Source organism: Oncorhynchus tshawytscha, linkage group LG04, assembly GCF_018296145.1.
Source record: "Oncorhynchus tshawytscha isolate Ot180627B linkage group LG04, Otsh_v2.0, whole genome shotgun sequence".
Taxonomy (NCBI): domain Eukaryota; kingdom Metazoa; phylum Chordata; class Actinopteri; order Salmoniformes; family Salmonidae; genus Oncorhynchus; species Oncorhynchus tshawytscha.
In genome coordinates this window covers 61195063-61213599 of record NC_056432.1, presented here as the reverse complement: position 1 = coordinate 61213599, position 18537 = coordinate 61195063, and the positions used below count along the sequence as shown (strand labels likewise).

The 18537-nt window shown below is 44.5% G+C and overlaps 1 protein-coding gene across 5 annotated transcripts in view; it reads left to right on the top strand.

Moving 5' to 3' along the window:
• LOC112235736 (SH2 domain-containing adapter protein F-like) overlaps positions 1 to 18537 on the top strand; it is a 111811-nt gene that overhangs the window by 20002 nt on the left and 73272 nt on the right. For all 5 annotated transcript variants that reach the window (XM_024404250.2, XM_024404252.2, XM_024404251.2 and 2 more), the window contains exon 2: positions 3578 to 3719. In XM_024404250.2, the coding sequence (XP_024260018.1) occupies positions 3578 to 3719 (142 nt within the window). The remainder of the gene's footprint in view (positions 1 to 3577; positions 3720 to 18537) is intronic.

The following is an 18537-nucleotide window of genomic DNA, read 5'->3' as shown; positions in this document are numbered from 1 at the left end:
CAGCTTAACGCACTGAGGTTCTCTCCCTTGCTCTCTCCCACGTGGAATGTGTTCAGTCAGAATGGGTTGCCAGTGCTCTGGGCTGGCTATAAGTACACTCCTCTGTTTTGGTCAAGATGACTTAGTATCTGGTTTGGGCTGTGCTACTGTTTCCAGATGGACACAGACCCAAGGTGATATATCGTGTGAAGTGGATAAACATAGTCCATGTGAGGGGTAACATGCCATTTGTAACTGTTGAATACTTCAGTGTCAGGAAGAGGAACATCTGAAACCTGACTGGTTGAATTTAATTAAAGTTGTGTGGGAGATGTATTCTATTTGTGGTAGAAAAACAAGGCCAAAGAGTGTTTGCATTGGATGCATTTCCTCTTTTAATATCACAGAAGAAAAACAGAGGAGGAAAACCCATAATTACACTGTGGCAAACTAGTCCTAGTTATATTATGTCCCGAAAACGGATGGAAAAGCAGGAGGCAGGCCTGACATGATAGCCAGTATGAAGCACATTTAAGGGTCTTTAAAAAAAAACTCTACCAAAAGCTACCAATTTTTGTGTAGGTGATCTGTTGGAGCATATACAGTCATGGCCAAAGTTCTGAGAATAACACAAATATTAATATCCACAAAGTTTGCTGCTTCAGTGTCTTTGGATATTTTTGTCAGATGTTACTATGGAATACTGAAGTATAATTACAAGCAAGTGTCAACGGCTTTTACTGACAATTACATGAAGTTGATGCAAAGAGTCAATATTTGCAGTGTGGACCCTTCTTTTTCAAGACCTCTGCAATCTGCCGTGGCATGCTGTCAATTATCTTCTGGGCCACTGATGGCAGCCCATTCTTGCATAATCCATGCTTGGAGTTTGTCAGAATTTGTGGGTTTTTGTTTGTCCACCCGCCTCTTGAGGACGGACCACAAGTTCTCAATGGGATTAAGATCTGGGGAGTTTCCTGGCCATGGACCCAAAATATCGATGTTTTGTTCCCCGAGCCACTTCGTTATCACTTTTGCCTTATGGCAAGGTGCTCCATCATGCTGGAAAAGGCATTGTTTGTCACCAAACCGTTCCTGGATGGTTGGGAGAAGTTGCTCTAGGAGGATGTGTTGGTACCATTCTTTATTCATGGCTGTGTTCTTAGGCAAAATTGTGAGTGAGCCCACTCCCTTGGCTGAGAAGCAACCCCACACATGAATGGTCTCAGGATGCTTTACTGTTAGCATGACACAGGACTGATGGTAGCGCTCACCTTGTCTTCTCCAAACAAGCTTTTTTACGGATGCCCCAAACAATCGGAAAGGGGATTCATCAGAGAAAATGACTTTACTCCAGTCTGCAGCAGTCCAATCCCTGTACCTTTTGCAGAATATCAGTCTGTCCCTGATGTTTTTCCTGGAGAGTGGCTTCTTTGCTGCCCTTCTTGACACCAGGCCATCCTCCAAAAGTCTTTGCCTCACTGTGCGTGCAGATGCACTCACACCTGCCTGCTGTCATTCCTGAGCAAGCTTTGTTCTGGTGGTGCCCCGATCCCGCAGCTGAGTCAACTTTAGGAGATGGTCCTGGCACTTGGTGAACTTTCTTGGGCGCCCTGAAGCCTTCTTCACAACAATTGAACCGCTCTCCTTCAAGTTCTTGATGATCTGATAAATGGTTGATTTAGGTGCAATCTTACTGGCAGCAATATCCTTGCCTGTGAAGCCATTTTTTGTGCAAAGCAATGATGAAGGCATGTGTTTCCTTGCAGTTAACCATGGTTGACAGAGGAAGAACAATGATTCCAAGCACCACCCTCCTTTTGAAGCTTAGAGTCTGATATTCGAACTCAATCAGCATGAGAGTGATCTCCAGCCGTGTCCTCGTCAACACTCACACCTGTGTTAACTAGAGAATCACTGACATGTCAGCTGGTCCTTTTGTGGCAGGGCTGAAATGCAGTGGAAATGTTTTTTTGGGATTCATTTAATTTGAATGGCGAAGAGGGAGCAGACTTTGAACATTTATATTTGTGTCATTCTCAACCTTTGGCCACGACTGTATATGCCACCTTCCTCCTGTTACTGCTATGCACACTGAAAGGTTTCAGTTTTGTATATCGTATCTTATCTTGTTCAGTGAAATCAAAACTGGATCAGAAGGAGAAGGACGGTGCTTTCCCAGGTGGTGTGAAAGTCTGGAGTTGGGGAAATGCTTTAGACATGGATCGTACTGTACTGGATTCCTCGCTTCCCCCTTAAAGTACCCGCCTGGGAGGCTTGGCAGGTGTCTTCCCCTGTGGGCTGTATTTCTGAGAAGGGTGTGGAGGAAGGGCTGTGGTTGTTTTTAAGGACAGTTGGTTGGTTGGCCGGTACATCCATGGCATGCAGTAGTCTAGTTCACCCTAGGATTGCCCAGCTCTGTCCACTAGATGACTGAAGAGCTTATGTAGAATGACACCAAACCCCTTCCTGCTAAAGTATGACTCATGGGGTGTAGTGCTAATTGACTCCTTTCCTGTGTGTGTGTCTGCGTGTGTGTGCTTGACTGCATGTGTGTGATTGTCTGTGTGAATGTGTCCTGTGTGTGCTTGTCAGTGTACAGTATGCTTGTCTGCACATTTTGTGTGTGTGTGTGTGCTGACTTAATCATGGTAGGTCTCCATTGAGTTGTTTCCCAAATTTTGAACCCCACCCCACACACACACACACACACACACACACACTCCTCCAGTCTGTCTGTCTGCCCGCTGGGTGAACAGACTGGCACCACTATTGGTTCTCTAGAGTCCCAACTGAAGATAGCCCATATATGTTCACCTCCTGGTACTGGTAGTAGCCAGTCCAAACCCCCTCTAGTCAGATTTTCTCTTTGGAGTCCCTGTCCAACATGGCAGATGGAAGAGAACTTTAAATATTTACTTTATCTGGAAGAGAATTATGTATGTGAAGGGGAGCAGTTTTCTTGGTGCTCAGGAAATTTCTCTGGCCAGAGATGCTGAGACTGTGTGTGGACAGTCATTTTGATACCCTAAGAGTTGGCTGTATTTCTGGGGCTTGGGACAGGATGTCCACTTAATTGTCAGCTTCTGCAAGACATTCTTAGTAAAGAGAGCAAGACTGCAATTAGCCATGGCTCGCTGCCAAATCCCTGTAAATCTGTAGAATTGTTTCTCTTTAAGACAGTTTACCAGTTGTGGGCTGTCCTCTTTTTCTCCTCGCTCTTTGAAAAGCAGGCACTGTCAGAGTACCATGGTATAATTAGACGTAGCAGGGAGCATGAAGTCTAAAGAGGAGATGGTGGAACTGAGGCACACGGAGAAAGATGCTGTTATTTATGTCTTTCTTTCTTTTTCTTTTCTGTCTGGGTGTTGTGACGTGTGGAGATCACATGTTCCTGCAGAGCCCAGACTGGTACTATCACTAATACTGTCACCTCCACTCCTCTCCTAAGGTTCCAGTTACATTTTCTCCTCATCTCCTGCCTCTGCAATGTAACTCTCTGGGCTCCGGAATGTGTTGTGGTTTTAAACAGAGCAGTAAAATGTATTCTAATCTTTTCTCACCTACTCTCATTCCCTCCCTCCCTCCCTCTCTCTAGCTCATTATCCTGGATGACTATGCAGACCCGTTTGATGCGGAGCAGGACGGGGGGACCCAGGCCACCACAGAGAAGGTGACCCAGGCCAGCACAGAGAACGATGGCTACATGGAGCCCTATGAGGCCCAGAAGATGATGGCAGGTAGATCAATACTCTGTTCTCCCCTGGGCTCTTCAAACCTCGGCACATTACATTTGACATTTTAGTCATTTAGCAGATGCTCTTGTCCAGAGTGAGTAGTGAGTGCATACAATTTCGTCAGTTATCAGTTGCCACCTTCATTCGTCTTTCCAGACGTTTGGGTGATGGGATTCCTGCATCCCCCTGGTCAGCCGTTGAGGACTTGTGGCTTTGTAATTGGAGTGACTGTCTGCCCGTCAGAGATCCCAGTCTACCCTAAATTTTCTCGTAACCCTGGGTGGGGGCCCTAACCGGGTGCTGTCAGCCAGAGCCAGCTGAGCCCGAGGGCAGAGGCGTCACTCTCTGAGGTAATATGCAAGGCAGAGCAAAGCAATGCTACCTCTTACTAACTCACGCTAACTCACCTCTCTGGTTGGGTTTAGTGTGGCGTTTTAATATGACTACTGCCAGACCTTATTTGTTGGTCAACTGTCTGATATCTTGGATTAGCCTTCCATTCAACCTCAGCCTCTCTGTGGAATTAAAGGTCTAGTAATGCATCTTAGCCTTCATTATGTCTGCCTATTGGAGCTGCTTCTTTGTTGACAATTAATTAGCATGTCACTTGACCTTATGTTTGTTGGCTTGCCACTAATTAACTTGGTCAGATGGCCACATGGCGTGCTACATGACGGATGCGGTAGACCACAAATGATCTCTGTGGAGAGCTGGGTATCAGAAATACGATTGAAAGCAGTTGTTTTGCTCTTTAAGTAGACAGAGAATAAATTATACTAGCAGATAGGTAATTTAACTTTTTAAATACATATTCAGGAAAGAGAGACCTTTTAGATTTGATTTATCCTTTGAGCTAGTCATGTTTGGTGACAACCGTACTGCTGTGAAGGAAGACATGGATTTGAGACAACAATAGCTCTGCTAACGCTAGGATTCAGCAGAAACCCTACTCACCACAACTTTGTCAAAATGAACATGATTATGCAGTGTGCGAGGACAGAACAACATCAACAAAGAATGAAGAAAACAAGCACAGAATTCCAAGATATTTAAAGGAGAATCTTGCGGTTAGCACATTCCCTCACTAAATGAACATTCTGGAGCTTTGGACCAGTCACCTGTGGTCTGTTCCTTTAGGGATATCAAGGCTCAGAAGACGGGGCGTTTTTAGAAGGTCCTGACCTCTCATGTTGGCTTCCATCTTCATCCCCCTCCCCTCAGCCGCCCTCTCTCCACAGTGTAATGGCTTTACTGTCGCCATCTTCTCTTCTGATCCATACCTTGACGACAAGCTAGGACCCTGGCCTTTTCTCTCACTGCTGAATATTAAGGTTTAATGTGACCAGAGACTTCTGGTTTATGGTCTTTCCTACCCATGTGGATGAAGCTTAAGAGGACCATAATAAAACAGGGTCATAACCCTGACAGGGTTCAGCTATAAATTCCTTTTTTTTTGTTGCATTTGAATCAGGAACCTTTTATTGCCAAACAGCAAGGTTGATAGGAATGTGGATTGCGAGCAATCACATAGTAAAGTGTATTCACGCTGCGTTATTATGTCTTACATCAGTAAATATCTGTTTGAATGTCCTCGGTGTACAACTCATGTCTGTGCACATCATTAGATCTGCATAAGATTGGAGCTCCTTTCAACGTACATTTTACTAGTCCAACATTTTATATTTTCTCATTCATCATGAGAAGATATCACTTGATTAATAAAGCTCCCTGTCTGTAAGGATCATACAGTTTTACTGACGGCTTGTCTATTTCTGCTGTGTTCAGAGACTGGCATATTCCTTGTAGTATATTCTATTGATTGCCAATTCTAGTTTTTCTGTTGTTTTGACTGCGCTGTCAGGGAACATTTGAAATGGTGCTGTTCTGTGGATTTATTCAGCCCTCTTCTGCCATCCTGTTGATATCCACAGTAAACTAGCAGAGCACTGAAGGACAGATTCATGCTGATTGTTTCATCAAGCAAGTGTCAAATAGTACACTTTGATTTACACACACACACACACACACACACACACACACACACACACACACACACACACACACACTGGATGGCTGTATTGGCCCCATTCCTTGTATTCTTTCTATGGACAGTGTAATTACTGTGTTCCCCCTGATTGACCAATGTCCTGCCAAGGCTCTGGCACTGGCAGTGTTGAGCATATTTGTCAGGCTAGCATCCTACAATTCTGTGGCGAGAGAGGAAGGAGAGGGAGACGAGCCACTGCCCAGACCTCTGTCATGTGGCAGTGGAGGGATTTACTGGAGTGAGGCCTGGTCAGAAATTCTCTCTCTCTCTGTGTCTCTCTGTGTGTGTGTCCAGGCTGAAATAGGTTTTCCCTGGCAGTGTGACCCTCTGCATTGTTATCAACCGCAGAGCCTGACTTACTCTCTGTCATCTCCCAGCTCTGCTCTGATCTGAATGCTAGCTAAGGAGAAGCTGTTGTATCTGTGATGCTGTACAGGCTCAGCCCACTGGTACTGGACCTCACTGATGTGCATCGATTGGCTGTAATACCCAAAACAACAACTGGAGTTCTCCTATTTATGGTTTTCTTTTTTTTTCTTTTTTAAATGTAATTTTACCCCTTTTTCTCCCCAATTTTGTGGTATCCAATTGTTAGTAGCTACTATCTTGTCTCATCACTACAACTCCCGTACGGGCTCGGGAGAGACGAAGGTTGAAAGTCATGCGTCCTCCGATACACAACCCGACCAAGCCGCACTGCTTCTTAACACAGCGCGCATCCAACCCGGAAGCCAGCGGCACCAATATGTCAGAGGAAACACCGTGCACCTGGCAACCTTGGTTAGCGCGCACTGCGCCCGGCCCGCCACAGGAGTTGCTGGTGCGCGATGAGACAAGGATATCCCTACCGGCCAAACCCTCCCTAACCCGGACGACGCTAGGCCAATTGTGCGTTGCCCCACGGACCTCCCGGTCGCAGCCGGTTACAACAGCGACCGGCGCGACCAGCGCCACCCGGGAGGCTTATTTATGGTTTTCTGTCAGAGCACGTTTTTACTTCACACCGACCACATTTCTATACACTGTTGAAGAGCTGTAACAATGTACGCTGAGTGTAAGGAAGCAAGCTCAGGGAGTGAAAACATTTAATTAATAAATGAACAAAACAAGAAACACAATCAGTGCACCGACATGAAACAGGAACAATGACGACTGGGGAAGAAACCAAAGGGAATGACATATAAAGGGCAGGTTATCAAGGAGGTGATCGAGTCCAGTTGAGTGTCATTATGTGTGTAACGCCGGTGACAGGTGTGCGCCCTAACGAGCAGCCTGGTGACCTAGAGGCCGGAGAGGGACCATATGTGACAAGACCATTGGGCTTATCTCCACATAAAAGCGACTGTAATGTTTAAACCTTCAGAGGCGTGTGAATCGTAGTTTCATATCAAATGTGTATCTAATTCATTAGAGACACTGGATCATTGATAAATCAGATTAATTTCTATTAGTATTGGTTTATTGCTGCCCCCCCTCTCTCTCTGCTTGTCGACACCAGCCTCTCTGCAGTCTCAGGTTTCTCCATAAATTGAATTTGTCTGTACCATTCAAACCCAGAGTCTCTTCACACACCAGACTCACTCACAGGCACACAGACTCACAGGAACAAACTTTTAAAGAAACTTTTATTGTCTGAGATACGTCTGCGTTATACAGTAATACAACATTTTATTCATTCAACTTGAAAATGACAGTTTTGACACACAATTACTACAAAAGGAGAACATGAACATTACTGTAAATGAACATGACAAATGTTTAAGCACAATTCATTTGCATTATTAATTTGTGTAATTAAGCACTAGCACTGATGTCTTTGTTAATGATGTACTGGTCGAGAGTAGTTGAACTTTAGTTGGGTTTCAAGTTTTAGTTACGTCTCGGACGATTTCTCACCGGACCAGAAATGCACTTCGCTGCATGGTGCATCATGCCAGCTTTTTCTACAGAAGAAGGACATGGCCATTGCTCAGCGCCGTCTTAGATGACTATTAGGCTGTCGGCATGCCCAGTACCCAGTGGTAAGCGGTGTGCCATCCACCCAATTCCAGACCCCCTCTTCATCTCTGTCCGTCAGACAAATCCAAACTTCCCAGAATCCGTTGACAAATACCTGTTCCTCTGCTGTTTTCTGACCACCAGCTCCTCTCCTCACAGTCCTGTCTGCTCTCCTCCCAGTTTCTCTTCTCAGTAGAGATGTAGTACAAACTGGATTTAAAACGCCTCCATCCCAGGGTTGTTCAACTTCAGTACAGGGAGCTCTGTCTGGAGACCATCTCTCTCAACCTGTAACTGGTCTTTTACTTTGGTCATGTTGATGTAGCGGGTCTCTGTAGAGGAAACGCAGGGTGATATTGAGAGTAGCTTGTAGGATGCACATCAACCCAAGACACAAAGCAGCCAGTCTGAACTAGAGGTCGACCGATTTATGATTTTTCAACTCCGATACCAATTATTGGAGGACCAAAAAAAAGCCGAAACCGATTAATCGGACGATTTTATTTCTTTTTTGTAATAATGACAATTACAACAATACTGAATGAACACTTATTTTAACTTAATATAATACACCAATAAAATCAATTTAGCCTCAAATAAATAATGAAACATGTTCAATTTGGTTTAAATAATGTGAGAAGAAAGTAAAAGTGCAATATGTGCCAATACGAGCCTTAGGTCATTAATATGGTTGAATCCGGAAACTATCATCTCGAAAACAAGACGTTTATTCTTTCAGTGAAATACGGAACCGTTCCGTATTTTATCTAACGGGTGGCATCCATAAGTCTAAATATTCCTGTTACATTGCACAACCTTCAATGTTATGTCATAATTACGTAAAATTCTGGCAAATTAGGCGGCCCAAACTGTTGCATATACACTGACTCTGTGTACAATGAATGCAAGAGAAGTGACACAATTTCACCTGATTAATATTGCCTGCTAACCTGGATTTCTTTTAGATAAATATGCAGGTTTAAAAATATATACTTCTGTGTATTGATTTTAAGAAAGGCATTGATGTTTATGGTTAGGTACACATTGGAGCAAGGACAGTCTTTTTTCGCGAATACGCACCGCATCGATTATATGCAACGCAGGACACGCTAGATAAACTAGTAATATCATCAACCATGTGTAGTTAACTAGTGATTATGATTGAGTGATTGTTTTTTTATAAGATAAGTTTAATGCTAGCTAGCTACTTACCTTGGCTTACTGCATTCGCGTAACAGGCAGGCTCCTCGTGGAGTGCAATGAGAGGCAGGTGGTTAGAGTGTTGGGACTAGTTAACTGTAACGTTGCAAGATTGAATCCCCGAGCTGATAAGGTCAAAATCTGTCATTCTTCCCCTGAACAAGGCAGTTAACCCACCGTTCCTAGGCCGTCATTGAAAATAAGAATGTGTTCTTAACTGACTTGCCTAGTTAAATAAAGGTGTACATTGTTTTTTTTTTAAACGGCCAAGCCGGTCTCCAAAAATACAGATTTCCGATTGTTATGAACTTGAAATCGGCCCTAATTAATTAATTAATCGGCTATTCCGATTAATCGGTCGACCTCTAGTCTGTACAGTTGTCTTCTCCCTGGGGTGGTAGACATCACATGGTTGTTTTCTTCAGTTCTGTTCTTCACGTGTACATTCTCACCTGTTCAAGAATGGCTTTCATATGCCTCATTGAGTTCACCATCGGATTCATCATTCCCTGCACTGACAAACTCTGCCATCTCCAACTATACCTTTTAAAGTCTTCCTCGCTTTGGGATACTAGTGTGTGTTTGTTATGGCGTGTTTGCCCAACACTAGACTCTTCTGAATGTTCTTTACCGGTTCCTTCTTATAAGCACAAGATGACAGGAAACTGTCGCACCAGGAAGACCATGGCAGCCATGAGTGTGTGGTTGTTTGAATGTTTCCATGCCACCTCTGATGCTAGCTTGTGCCCTGGTTTCTGTGCTCTGTGTGTCTGCAGTTAACTCTAAGCCCTTTACATTGTATTGCTGACTTAACTCTGCTTTCATTTAAACATTTTCTTCATATGCGCACTCTCTCTCTCTGGCTCCCTTTGTCAGGCCTATTATTTTAAATGGTTGTATTTCTGCTGCAGGATAAGTAGTTTTAACCTCTATGGTCTACAACAGACGGCGAGACCAAAACATGTTCATTTTAATGGCCTCATGAGTTGTTGATTGTTTAGCATTTAGGAATCAGATTGATAATTGCGTAGCCTAAAACACTGAGCAAAGTCATTTGTTTGCCTCAAGTGATTGTTTGTTATAAGTACTGTAGGACTGAGTGTACATTATTACAGTCCTTGTTTTAGTAGATTGTCTTTAGTTTGTGATTTCATGGGTTTTGGGTAAAATGGTATTGACTCATTTTGAAGTGGGCTAATAAGAAATAGTAGTTTGCTTGATTTGTAATGCCATAATCCTTATGTTTGACTTGCGCAACACACACCGTGTGAAATGTATGATGTGCGGCCTTGGATGAAGAGTAGGTTATTACACAGGCATTTTTCTAATGGTTACGCTGAGTGTGTGTGTGTGTGTGTGTGTAAGGTGTAATCCAGCCCTCTCCCTGGAGTCTCCCCTTCTGTGCCCCCAGCTCATCTGATTTATGAACCTGCTGGAGGTGCTTGTCACGGCTTACTAACCTGTAAAGCCTGAGCCATAATCTGCTCTCTGTTTTTACTGGCTTGGCTTACAGCAGGGCCTGTGGAAGTCTGCAGCGATACTGTGTATCACATTGCCTCTGTGTGTGTTGCGTCTGCAGAGGCGTGTGTTTGCAGTGTGTGGCTCTCTGAGACATTGACTGGCTGGAATGTGCTGGTGTTTCCTGGCTGTTCAGCCACGCTTATTTATGTTGGGCTCGTGTGTGAGTGGATGGGCAAGCCGTGCAGCAGACCCCCCCACACACACACACACAGGCGTTCTAAGCTGTCAGCTGGGCCATTCTTCACGTACCCCAGCACCAGCTAATTACAGATGGGGCTGCCGGAAGATGGAATTGCGGATTCTCTCTCTTCCACTCCCTTCCTCTCTCTTTTCCTCTCTCCTTTCCTCTCTGTTACATTGTTGTATTTGTTGAGACTTGCAGTCAGGGCCATGCAGACAGAAAAGGCTGGGTCTATACTGCAGGGCTGTACTCTTCAGGCCATTTCTCAATGGCTCCTGTAATAGATGTGACACTCCCTGAGTGTGTGGGCAGACACACTCTCACACACACACACAACACCCCCAACCCTCACACACAGGGGCCCATCCTTCCCAGCCATATCAGTCATATGAGATTTTTCCCATTGCGTGTGGGAGGCGTTGTGCAAACAACCGGCATGACTGGGCTGTGATGAGCAAACACAGGCAGACGTGACCAGTACCCACCACCACCCTGAACCCTGGGCTGCTACAGGGCGAAGCCACATCACCACAGGTGAGGGGAAACCCCCCAGGCCTGAGGGACATGACAGAACTGTTCCCTCAGGTGTGAAAAAGTTTGCGTCTCTGTGGTGAATATACCACACTCTGTGTCAACCAAAGCAGCCTCACTGTATGGGGTGTCTTTCCGGATAGTATCATCCTCGCTTCCCAGTCATATCCACCTAGTTATCTGGCTTTTTCCACCTGCTTTCGCCTACTGCTTATAAATCTCCAACTGGAACATGCGCAATCGCTCACTCAGTGCTGCTGGGAAAAGTTTCCTAATGCTGGCACAAGATCGTTCCATGCCAACCAGATGTGTTGTGGTTCCTACTGTGGGTTATTAATCCAATTACTCACTACACACCCACACGATGGCGTGGCTCACTACTACCCACTCAGCTCTATGGAGGAGGAGGGCACTGTTTTACAGCCAGAGATATTGCTGGCATGGCAATATGTCAGACTGGGATACCTGCACATTGCTGGGTGTTTCCCCACAGGTCATCTCTACCTGTGGCTTTATTTATTGGGCCACTTACAGGGGAGAGAAAGAAAGAGCGCTATGCAGAGTGGTTTCCAGTAGCTTTTTCATATGGGGGGAAACTGACTCAGGGCTATGAGAGCTAGACTAGTACATGTGCCGGCACATTTCTTGGCCCGTAAGCTGGTTTTGCTCCGAGCTGAAACTTGAGGTATATCCTGGACATGTACAGACAGTGCTAAACTCTTGAAAGGGGGATTTTCTCAGCTTTGCACTATGTGTTCTGATTGTATGGAAATGGGGATTTGAGTGTATCCTTGTTTTCTGATTTCATGGTGTTATTTTGTCATGATCCTCTCCTCCAGAGTTTGACATTGCGGTCTTTTGATGTGTGTCATGCAAAATGTTGAGAGCTTGTCAGGATAATCGTCCTGCCGGTATAGAGGCCCTGGTACTTAAAGTACACAGCTGTCACAAATACAAGGTTTTCTCTCTTCCTGGTTTCAGACTAGACCTGTAGTGTAGAAAGGGTTACTACTGCTGTGTCTTGTGTAGTCCACCGTTCTGTGGCCTTGGTGCTTAGGGGTAATTTAGTAAGGCCAGGGAACAGGAAGCGTGGGAGGCGGAAGTTGGGGGGCAGAGCGATGTCGAAGCAGAAGGACTGACGATTTATTGATGCGATGAGAGGTCTCGTGCTGGCAGGCAAGCCGTTAACCCCCCAGCCCCACCCACTCACTTACTGTCGCTGGCTCAATGTGCTGTTCTATGTTTTTATACACGGCTGTCCACTCATTTTAATATCCACCATGGCATTTACGTTGAATCCTGATGCCATAGTTGGAGAGATGACATTATAGTGGTAGTCTCTTGCTAATGAAGGGTGTAGGTTTCCGTCAGGTTCTGTGGATTAAATCCTGATTTAAGAGCGACATCTAGGATTTCCACAAGCTCCATCTACACCTGCATGTGTTGAAACGGCAAGTCCTGTAATATTGCCTCGAGTGCATCTGTTGGTTTGGACTAGGGCTGTGATTGTCAAGCAAATAACTGCTGCTCTCACGGTAATTGATTGTTAACATAAACACGTTTCGAAAGGTCTAAAGAAACATGAAATGAGGAAAATGTAGTCTATTTCAGAAGAACAGAATAGCATACTATGAGTTGTCCTTATGTTAGGCCCTGATCTGGCTATGCCATATGGCTGTGGGCTACACTAGTTCATTTAGCAGATAAGATTTTGCTTAGAATTCCGTTACATTATTTTTGTGTATGAAGAAAACAATTGAACATAGCTGAATCAAAATAGAAAGGATATTTTCTCCAAACGATTTATGAGGGATTCCGCACGTGCGGCTATTCTATGTTGAGCGGTTAACAAAAAAATAGTTGTGATACAAACGTGGGGCTATATGTTTTGATTTTTAGTACATTCTAAGGCTGCATGATGAGACTCAAATGATGATTTGAAAAAGGTCACATGAAAGGCATGAGCCTGCTTTGTTTAATGCGCAGGCTGCACACACTTCATCAGTCTCTCATTCATAATTTGACCATCACTTGATAATGCCTCGAATTTCCCAGCGGTATCCCCCTTGTGTGGCCGTAATGCCCCCTAAAAAAAATCCATGCCTTTTGCGGTTAGTGGCCATCGGACTGAGTATAATAATTATAATTCCCTTCTCCCAGCTGCTAATCACCGTGCTCCGAAGCAGCTATCATTCACATGGCTCGCTCAGATATCTCCATTCTTATTAGCCAATGCCTGTCACGTGATCGGGTCCTTCCCACCAGCGTCTCAGCTAAGTAGGCTACAAGTGAAGACCGACACATCGGGGACGATGTTAGAAGAACTGTCCACATTTACTTTTCGTCAGCCAACAAGATGAGTAGGCCTAATGAACAGCAAAAGCACTAGCTTATGTCAATCTACTATCCCCCATAATACAAACATGTACCTATTCCATTGGTCACTTGTCCTTCTGTGCGAGATAATTATCCCAAACATGTTGTGGGAAGCTATAGATCCCAAATTAATACAACCAATCGCATCAAACCTTTTAACAGCAATGAGGCTGATGCAACAGATCCGAATGTTTAGCTTAAAATGTTGATAAACTATAAGGCTATTTCTTCACATTATAAGGGCAGCAATGTGCACATGGCAGTAGGCGCAAATGTTCTGAAATGTAATCAATTATTGATTGAGAAAACACCATTCTCAAAAGTGACCTCAAATGCGATTATGCACGTAATTCTTTATTTTAAAGCTGCTTTTTTATGGTTAAAAGTATCTTCCCCAAACTTGAAACTCACTTGCTGCCTATGTATGCCAGTTAGGCTCAACACCGGTTGTAAAGCGGATTATTGTGCTTAATTTTAAGGAGTCATTTGGCTACTTTAGTTGTTAAACAAATCTTATTAAAACATTTAAAAAAACAAATAGGCCTTGCAACTATGGTTTGTGATTTGACTATGATTTGAAAAAGTAATGCGCTGTTTCTTGCCTTACTGCACACGCTGGGCATCATTCACAAGTTATAGACTCATATTGTCACCTGCCAGACTATTCTTCATTTAGTTTACTAGTTTACCGTTTACTTGTCTTTACATGTTTGTGTCAAATTATTTTGAATTTAGAATGGACCATTACCATGCACCTGTCTCGGAACAGGGGAAAAAAATACATTTCATCAATACACTTAAATAGCGTATGGAGGAGTCTTTTCCCGTGGTTCATTTTCATGCCAGACAGGTAGGCTATACTCCTGTTGTAAAGCAATGTGGTTAATATTAGGAAAGTTGAGAAATAAATATAGTAGGCCTAGCCTATAGAAAGCTGATTGGATCCTCCTCTTTTTAATAGAGGCCATCAACTCACGCAATTGCATAGCCTATAGAAATGTTGTGCAACATGAGCTCATGGGCTCGTAAAGTCTTTGATTTGATTTTTGATTACATTTGCATTGATGTTAGAGGGACGGAGTACCAGGCAGTCAGCAAGTTTGGAATGCTACTAATAACCATCAGCAGCATCAGAGTCTAGTTACCGTGATTAAATGGTCACGTGGATTTGACTGTGACCAGTGTGGTGGTAATACGGTCGCCGTAACAGCCCTAGTTTGGACTACTGTGTCTGGCTTCACTAACTGCTGGGGAGAGTTAAGCCTCATCTGACTACTGCAAGCCATGCTTTGCCACTCCTACCAGAGGCATGCCCCCTCACCAGCCTAGCACCATGTGGCCTCTCTCTACCACAGCCCCAAACCACAGAGTGCTGGTTACAGGCCCTACCTTCCCCATCCCTCCTCCCCCTTCCTCTTCTCCTCCTCCCCTTCACTCCCTGTCCACAGGATGTAAAAGCAGCCTCTCTCCCTGACTAGGTTCTGGTGGCACTGTGAATTTACACTGGCTAGGACACGCACACACTCACACTACACACACACACTCACACACTGGGGCTTGCTGAGCTGTAATTCCAGGATGGGAGTAGAGTAGAGGAAGTGGTGGGTAGCCAACTGCCACAGTTAAATAAAGGTTAAATAAAACAATTTCAAAAATATATAAAAAAGGCCCCGCTGTGTTGGTGAGGCAGGCAGACTGTGCCAGGTGCAAGGGATGGATGCATGGGTTGGCAGGCTGGGCAACAATTCGTCATGCCTGGGTGGGCAGAGACAGTGCTAGGTGGGACCGGCAGCAACTCCAGCGCAGGTTGGTGGTCTTTTAAGTCATTCATTTCTTCTCTAAGATGAATGGCTCCATTAATCCCTGTCAGGGCCACTGCGGAGGAGAGGAGAGGATGGCCTCCTGCAGGATTTACACTCGCTATTTACTGTCTCCTCTCTGTTACCTCAGCAGATCAGCCTGCCCTGCCTGTCTGCCCTGTCTGCCCTGCCTGCCTGCCTCACAGACAATGTGAATTTATTCAGTCATGCTTTTAAAAGACAAAATAGTCTGAAAGAGCAGCTGCAGGTCATTTGATGTGTCAAGTATCAATTTCCCCATTCTGTCATACTGATGGGCCCACAGTCATCCCAGTCTGCGGGTTTCCTGCAGTCAGATAGTTGACTTGATGGGGTGGTTTGGTCAGATCTGGCAGGCTGAGCTGCTGAGTGAAGGAGCTGGTTTGTTCTGGTTGGTTTGAATGGAGTGCTGTGTTTCTGCGGCAGTGGTGGTGGTCGAGCTGCATACGTACACAGGAAATCTGTGCTGTTGGCACTCTGGTGTGAGAGCAAACTCTATTAGGTGTGACTGTGTTGGAGAAGGCTAGAGAGAGCTACAGCTGTTGAGCACCATGAGAGCGACAGACAGATGGAGGTAATGCAGAACCGTGCTCTCTCCAGACATCTGAGAGTGTGCTGGGCTCTCTGCCAGCGTTACGGCAGAACTACACCATTACTGCAATGTTTACTACATCTCAGTCTGCAATAGGCACTCTAAAAGCAAGACATAGGAACAATTTCATTCCTGAATCCATTTAAGCCCAAGACGCTGCCTTTGACTATCATAACCCAAATTTGATCCCCTCACTTCACCCTTTGTGCTTTGGGGACCCCCAGTGTGTGTGATGGGGCTCAGGGCTGGAGTGGTGAGTGAACTGTAGTGGAGAGGAGGAGAGTGGTCGTAAAGGAGTGGGGCTGTCTCTGTCTGTGTGTCTGTCTGCATGCCTGTCTGTCTGTCAGCATGTCTGTCTGCGTAATGCAGCAGAAAGAGCAGTCTAGCTGCAGGGCTGGATGAGGTGGGTCTGAGGGTCAAACACACTGATGAAGCTGTCATCATAACACTGAACCATCTCTCTATTCTTCTCCTCTCTCTCTCCCAATCTCTCTTTCTCTTTCTATCCTTCTCCTCTCCCTCTCTCGCAATCCCTCTCTTTCTCCCTTTCTCTCTTGCTCACTCTCTTCCTGTTTCTCTCTCTGTACTTCTCTCCACCCCCACCCTTACCCCCATCTCGTTCTCTCTCCTCTCTCTAACACTCATTCACTCACTCTGTACAGGAGCCAGAGAGTGATAGGCTTGCTGCGATAGAATGACTTCTTTATACAAGTCTTGTTGTCTTGTAAAATAATCCAATAGGCCCTTTCTCCCTCCCAGAGCAAATGTATCCATGACATTTATTGACCTTCTCTGTTTGCCTTCTGCTCTCTCTCTCTATCACAAATCTAAACACAACTACAATTGAAGTCGGAAGTTTACATACACCTTAGCAAAATACATTTAAACTCCAGTTTTTCACAATTCCTGACATTTTAATCCTAGTAAAAATGCCCTGTCTTAGGTCAGTTAGGATCACTACTTTATTTTAAGAATGTGAAATGTCAGAATAATAGTAGAGAGAATTATTTATTTCAGCTTTTATTTCTTTCATCACATTCCCAGTGGGTCAGAAGTTTACAAACACTCAATTAGTATTTGGTAGCATTGCCTTTAAATTGTTTAACTTGGGTCAAATGTTTCGGGTAACCTTCCACAATCTTCCCACAATACGTTTGGTGAATTTTGGCCCATTCCTCCTGACAGAGCTGGTGTAACTGAGTCAGGTTTGGAGGCCTCCTTGCGCGCACATGCTTTTTCAGTTCTGCCCACACATTTTCTATGGGTTTGAGGTCAGGGCTTTGTGAATGCCACTCCAATACCTTGACTTTGTTGTCCTTAAGCCATTTTGCCACAGCTTTGGAAGTATGCTCGGGGTCAATGTCCATTTGGAAGACCCATTTGCGACCAAGCTTCCTGACTGATTTATTGAGATGTTGCTTCAATATATCCACATAATTTTGCTCCCTCATGATGCCATCTATTTTGTGAAGTGCACCAGTCCCTCCTGCAGCAAAGCACCCCCACAACATGATGCTGCCACCCCTCTGCTTCACAGTTGGGATGGTGTTCTTCGGCTTGCAAGCCCTCCCCCTTTTTCCTCCAAACATAACGATGGTCATTATGGCCAAACAGTTATATATTTTTTCATCAGACCAGAGGATATTTCTCCAAAAAGTATGATCTTGGTTCCCATGTGCAGTTGCAGAACGTAGTCTGGCTTTTTTTATGGTGGTTTTGGAGCAGTGGCTTCTTCCTTGTTGAGCGGCCTTTCAGGTTATGTCAATATAGGACTCGTTTTACTGTGGATATAGATACTTTTGTAACTGTTTCCTCCAGCATCTTAACAAGGTCCTTTGCTGTTGATCTGGGATTGATTTGCACTTTTTGCACCAAAGCACGTTCATCTCTAGGAGACCGAACGCATCTCCTTCCTGAGTGGTATGATGGCTGCGTGGTCCCATGGTGTTTATACTTGCGTACTATTGTTTGTACAGATGACCGTGGTACCTTCAGGCATTTGGATATTGCTCCCAAGGATGAACCAGACTTGTGGAGGTCTACAATTCTTTTTCTGAGGTCTTGGCTGATTTCTTCTGATTCTCCCATTATGTCAAGCAAAGATGCACTGAGTTTGAAGGTAGGCCTTGAACTACATCCACAGGTTCACCTCCAATTGACTCAAATTATGTCAATTAGCCTATCAGAAGCTTTAATAGCCATGACATTATTTTCTGGAATTTTCCAAGCTGTTTAAAGGCACAGTCAATTTAGTGTATGTAAACTTCTGTCCCACTGGGATTGTTATACAGTGAAATAATCTGTCTAAACAATTGTTGGAAAAATTACTTGTCATGCACAAAGTAGATGTCCGAACCGACTTGCCAAACCTATAGTTTGTTAACAAGAAATTTGTGGAGTGGGTGAAAAACGAGTTTTAATGACTCCAACCTAGGTGTATGTTAACTTCTGACTTCAACTGTAGTTTTAAACATTTACCCTTCTTTCTTCTCTATAGGCATCTCTACAATGAGCAATAACACATACGTACACACACA